At 35.6% G+C, this 7,063-nt stretch overlaps 1 protein-coding gene across 1 annotated transcript in view; it reads left to right on the forward strand.

The window, feature by feature from the left end:
* LOC133631420 (one cut domain family member 3-like) overlaps positions 1 to 1,702 on the forward strand; it is a 42,843-nt gene extending 41,141 nt beyond the window's left edge. Inside the window, exons 2-3 of the mRNA XM_062023623.1 lie at positions 1,308 to 1,563; positions 1,660 to 1,702. Coding sequence (XP_061879607.1) covers positions 1,308 to 1,563; positions 1,660 to 1,702 — 299 coding nt within the window. The remainder of the gene's footprint in view (positions 1 to 1,307; positions 1,564 to 1,659) is intronic.
* Positions 1,703 to 7,063: the final 5,361 nt, after the last annotated feature.

Raw genomic sequence — 7,063 nt, forward strand, 5'->3', positions numbered from 1 at the left:
CACCAACACATTTGTGATCATGGCATCTGCACCAATACATTTGTGATCATGGCATCTGCACCAACACATTTGTGATCATGGCATCTGCACCAACACATTTGTGATCGTGGCATCTGCACCAACACATTTGTGATCATGGCATCTGCACCAACACATTTGTGATCATGGCATCTGCACCAATACATTTGTGATCATGGCATCTGAACCAACACATTTGTGATCATGGCATCTGCACCAACACATTTGTGATCATGGCATCTGCACCAACACATTTGTGATCATGGCATCTGCACCAACACATTTGTGATCATGGCATCTGCATCAACACATTTGTGATCATGGCATCTGCACCAACACATTTGTGATCATGGCATCTGCATCAACACATTTGTGATCATGGCATCTGCACCAACACATTTGTGATCATGGCATCTGCACCAACACATTTGTGATCATGGCATCTGCACCAACACATTTGTGATCATGGCATCTGCACCAACACATTTGTGATCATGGCATCTGCACCAACACATTTGTGATCATGGCATCTGCAACAACACATTTGTGATCATGGCATCTGCATCAACACATTTGTGATCATGGCATCTGCACCAACACATTTGTGATCATGGCATCTGCACCAACACATTTGTGATCATGGCATCTGCACCAACACATTTGTGATCATGGCATCTGCAACAACACATTTGTGATCATGGCATCTGCACCAACACATTTGTGATCATGGCATCTGCACCAACACATTTTTGATCATGGCATCTGCACCAACACATTTGTGATCATGGCATCTGCAACAACACATTTGTGATCATGGTATCTGCACCAACATATTTGTGATCATGGTATCTGCACCAACACATTGTACACATAGGACAAGTCACTTGCCTGGGCTTCATTGGGACTTGGCGTCTTTACTTGTTTTGGAGCAAAGGTCTTTAGAGTGTTTGAGAGAATCTGGTAACTGACATTTTTAAAATGGCGGACTCTACTAGGAAATATGAATCATTTCAACACTTAAAAGGTTCAAACTGATTCCTTCAGCCAACAAGCACCTTTTTATTGAATGTAATAAGTAGTTGTGGAAAAATCTAGACATATTTGTTCTATTAAACAACTGTAAAACAAATATTGGGAACATATTTTTTGTTTTGAAAAAAGTAATTTTGAGCAAGTTGCTGCCAAGTCCAGGATCTTGTCAAACAAAGAACTGCTTGGCTGAGAAAATGTTGCAACTAACATGTGTACATGAAGAGTCCAGTGGACTAAAATGGTCCTCCTGTTTCCAGCATGTAAACGTAAGGAGGAGGAGCGAGGACGAGAGCGCCACCAGGTGCCAAAGAAGCAGCGACTGGTCTTCACAGACCTGCAGCGTCGTACCTTGGTAGCCATCTTCAGAGAGAACCGCCGGCCCTCCAAGGAGATGCAGATCACCATCTCCCACCAGCTGGGCCTGGAACTCTCCACCGTCTCCAACTTCTTCATGAACTCACGCCGCCGCTGCCCGGACCGCTGGGACGTGGAGGAGCACGGTCACGGTCACGGTCACGGTCACGGTCACGGTCACGGTCACGGTCACGGTCACGGTCACGGTCACGGTCACGGCCTGCATGGCCACGCTCCTCACAGACACGCCAACATCCACCCCGGTACCTCCTCGCTCGCCACTTTCTCCAAGGCCTGAGAGACGGCAGGTTGAAGACGTGCATGGAGGATGGAGGGTTTGTATTTGATGAAAGACACATCTTATGAAGCAATCACATGATAATATCAGGCCTCAACTGCTCAGACCAAAGATCACGTAGCTTTAGGCGCTGTGGTGGAGAACAATGGGAGCCAAGGACTTGAAGGAGGAGAGAGTTATTTTAATGTAGCTTTAGTGCTGATTGGCTTCTTTTCAGACAAGCACAAGATGTTTCTCCTAATCAGACAGCAGATGTTTCACCAAACCCTCAATGAGTCAAGCGGTTCTTTCACCTGCTAACCAAACTCTTCAAGGTTGCATGTGTGTATCACCCTGCAATCTAATCCCTCCATTACTGCCACCTGCTGGCTTATTTCCACCACATCTTCTCGCAGGTTTGTGTCCAGTGAGGTGGACACAAACCATGTGCCCAGACACAAACACAAACCAAAGCGCTAACTTAGCATTATGCAAACTACCGTATTTCCTCCAACAGTTGCTGCTGATGAGAGTAGCAGGTGTTCACTGAAGGGGGGCGGCACTTTCTGCTTGGGGAACTTTTCTTATCGTTCACAATCATTAGTACGAGAGACAAGAACATACTTGTTTATTTTTTTTGGGGGGGGGGTTAAAGATGATAACAAAACCATTGAAAGATGTAATATACTGTAGCAGTTTAGCCTTCAAAGTCTCTAAAAACTACTTCAAAATCCTCCATCAATGTTTTGTATACACACTGCAAGTATATCTATAAATTAGTAACAGACACCTTCATAACAATATGTAATATGTACAATATACACACTGCAAGTATATATATAAATTAGTAACAGACACCTTCATAACAATATGTAATATGTACAATATACACACTGCAAGTATATCTATAAATTAGTAACAGACACCTTCATAACAATATGTAATATGTACAATATACACACTGCAAGTATATATATAAATTAGTAACAGACACCTTCATAACAATATGTAATATGTACAATATACACACTGCAAGTATATATATAAATTAGTAACAGACACCTTCATAACAATATGTAATATGTACAATATACACACTGCAAGTATATATATAATGTAGTAACAGACACCTTCATAACAATATGTAATATGTACAATATACACACTGCAAGTATATATATAATGTAGTAACAGACACCTTCATAATAATATGTAATATGTACGATATACACACTGCAAGTATATATATAATGTAGTAACAGACACCTTCATAACAATATGTAATATGTACAATATACACACTGCAAGTACATATATAATATGTGAAGTGAAGTGAAGTGAAGTGAATTACATTTATATAGCGCTTTTTCTCAAGTGACTCAAAGCGCTTTACATTGTGAAACCCAATATCTAAGTTACATTTAAACCAGTGTGGGTGGCACTGGGAGCAGGTGGGTAAAGTGTCTTGCCCAAGGACACAACGGCAGTGACTAGGATGGCGGAAGCGGGGATCGAACCTGCAACCCTCAAGTTGCTGGCACGGACGCTCTACCAACCGAGCTATACCGTCCCCAGACACCTTCATAACAATATGTAATATGTACAATATACACACTGCAAGTATATATATAATGTAGTAACAGACACCTTCATAACAATATGTAATATGTACAATATACACACTGCAAGTATATATATAATGTAGTAACAGACACCTTCATAACAATATGTAATATGTACAATATACACACTGCAAGTATATATATAATGTAGTAACAGACACTTTCATAACAATATGTAATATGTACAATATACACACTGCAAGTATATATATAATGTAGTAACAGACACCTTCATAACAATATGTAATATGTACAATATACACACTGCAAGTATATATATAATGTAGTAACAGACACCTTCATAACAATATGTAATATGTACTATATACACACTGCAAGTATATATATAATGTAGTAACAGACACCTTCATAACAATATGTAATATGTACTATATACACACTGCAAGTATATATATAATGTAGTAACAGACACCTTCATAACAATATGTAATATGTACAATATACACACTGCAAGTATATATATAAATTAGTAACAGACACCTTCATAACAATATATAATATGTACAATATACACACTGCAAGTATATATATAATGTAGTAACACACACCTTCATAACAATATGTAATATGTACAATATACACACTGCAAGTATATATATAATGTAGTAACAGACACTTTCATAACAATATGTAATATGTACAATATACACACTGCAAGTATATATATAATGTAGTAACAGACACCTTCATAACAATATGTAATATGTACTATATACACACTGCAAGTATATATATAATGTAGTAACAGACACCTTCATAACAATATGTAATATGTACTATATACACACTGCAAGTATATATATAATGTAGTAACAGACACCTTCATAACAATATGTAATATGTACAATATACACACTGCAAGTATATATATAAATTAGTAACAGACACCTTCATAACAATATATAATATGTACAATATACACACTGCAAGTATATATATAATGTAGTAACACACACCTTCATAACAATATGTAATATGTACAATATACACACTGCAAGTATATATATAATGTAGTAACAGACACTTTCATAACAATATGTAATATGTACAATATACACACTGCAAGTATATATATAATGTAGTAACACACACCTTCATAACAATATGTAATATGTACAATATACACACTGCAAGTATATACATAATGTAGTAACAGACACCTTCATAACAATATGTAATATGTACTATATACACACTGCAAGTATATATATAATGTAGTAACAGACACCTTCATAACAATATGTAATATGTACTATATACACACTGCAAGTATATATATAATGTAGTAACAGACACCTTCATAACAATATGTAATATGTACAATATACACACTGCAAGTATATATATCATGTAGTAACACACACCTTCATAACAATATGTAATATGTACAATATACACACTGCAAGTATATACATAATGTAGTAACAGACACCTTCATAACAATATGTAATATGTACTATATACACACTGCAAGTATATATATAATGTAGTAACAGACACCTTCATAACAATATGTAATATGTACTATATACACACTGCAAGTATATATATAATGTAGTAACAGACACCTTCATAACAATATGTAATATGTACAATATACACACTGCAAGTATATATATAATGTAGTAACAGACACCTTCATAACAATATGTACAATATACACACTGCAAGTATATATATAATGTAGTAACACACACCTTCATAACAATATGTAATATGTACAATATACACACTGCAAGTATATACATAATGTAGTAACAGACACCTTCATAACAATATGTAATATGTACTATATACACACTGCAAGTATATATATAATGTAGTAACAGACACCTTCATAACAATATGTAATATGTACTATATACACACTGCAAGTATATATATAATGTAGTAACAGACACCTTCATAACAATATGTAATATGTACAATATACACACTGCAAGTATATATATAATGTAGTAACAGACACCTTCATAACAATATGTAATATGTACAATATACACACTGCAAGTATATATATAAATTAGTAACAGACACCTTCATAACAATATATAATATGTACAATATACACACTGCAAGTATATATATAATGTAGTAACACACACCTTCATAACAATATGTAATATGTACAATATACACACTGCAAGTATATACATAATGTAGTAACAGACACCTTCATAACAATATGTAATATGTACTATATACACACTGCAAGTATATATATAATGTAGTAACAGACACCTTCATAACAATATGTAATATGTACTATATACACACTGCAAGTATATATATAATGTAGTAACAGACACCTTCATAACAATATGTAATATGTACAATATACACACTGCAAGTATATATATCATGTAGTAACAGACACCTTCATAACAATATGTACAATATACACACTGCAAGTATATATATAATGTAGTGAAGTGTGAAGTGAATTATATTTATATAGCGCTTTTTCTCAAGTGACTCAAAGCGCTTTACATTGTGAAACCCAATATCTAAGTTACATTTAAAGCAGTGTGGGTGGCACTGGGAGCAGGTGGGTAAAGTGTCTTGCCCAAGGACACAACGGCAGTGACTAGGATGGCGGAAGCGGGAATTGAACCTGCAACCCTCAAGTTGCTGGCACGGCCACTCTACCAACCGAGCTATACCGCCCCATGTAGTAACACACACCTTCATAACAATATGTAATATGTACAATATACACACTGCAAGTATATACATAATGTAGTAACAGACACCTTCATAACAATATGTAATATGTACAATATACACACTGCAAGTATATACATCATGTAGTAACAGACACCTTCATAACAATATGTAATATGTACTATATACACACTGCAAGTATATATATAATGTAGTAACACACACCTTCATAACAATATGTAATATGTACTATATACACACTGCAAGTATATATATAATGTAGTAACAGACACCTTCATAACAATATGTAATATGTACAATATACACACTGCAAGTATATATATAATGTAGTAACACACACCTTCATAACAATATGTAATATGTACTATATACACACTGCAAGTATATATATAATGTAGTAACAGACACCTTCATAATAATATGTAATATGTACGATATTTACTCTATTTTGCTCATTTTAATCATTCACGGAAGTAATTCTTTGGCGCCTTTATTCCCGTTTCCATAGCAGCGCACGTCTGACTTGTGGCAACAATCCCTTCCGGATACAAAATGATTGTGTGTGTGTTGTAAACATGGCAGATTTGGTGACAAACAACAAAGACGACTATCTTTATCTTTATCTTTATCTTTGGACAAATGATCTGGATCTGAATTGCTGGAGAATATATTGCTGCTTCTAGAAGTGAGCAAGAAGGAAGAGTGAGACTGAAGCGGAGAGAGTGAGGTGAAAGTGAATGGAAGCTGCAACATAACATGTGGAACTTGGAGACAAGCTATTTGGACATAAATGGAGTGCTTACCCATAAATAACCAGAAAAAACCTCCCTGGCCAGCTGGACCAAAAAGACTAGTGTCCATGGAGTGAGTCACTCTTTAATATTGATCATGATACACACAGCATGTCAACATACACCGTCTGGCTATCTGTGTACAAACAAATACTTTACACATACTGTAATATGATTGTTGTTTTTCACTCATTGGTGTTCTATCACAGTGGTGTGTGTTACAAACTCAAACGGGTTTCGTGTTGACGTAGAAGCTAACTTAT

The sequence above is a fragment of the Entelurus aequoreus genome, linkage group LG16, assembly GCF_033978785.1.
Source record: "Entelurus aequoreus isolate RoL-2023_Sb linkage group LG16, RoL_Eaeq_v1.1, whole genome shotgun sequence".
Classification (NCBI taxonomy): domain Eukaryota; kingdom Metazoa; phylum Chordata; class Actinopteri; order Syngnathiformes; family Syngnathidae; genus Entelurus; species Entelurus aequoreus.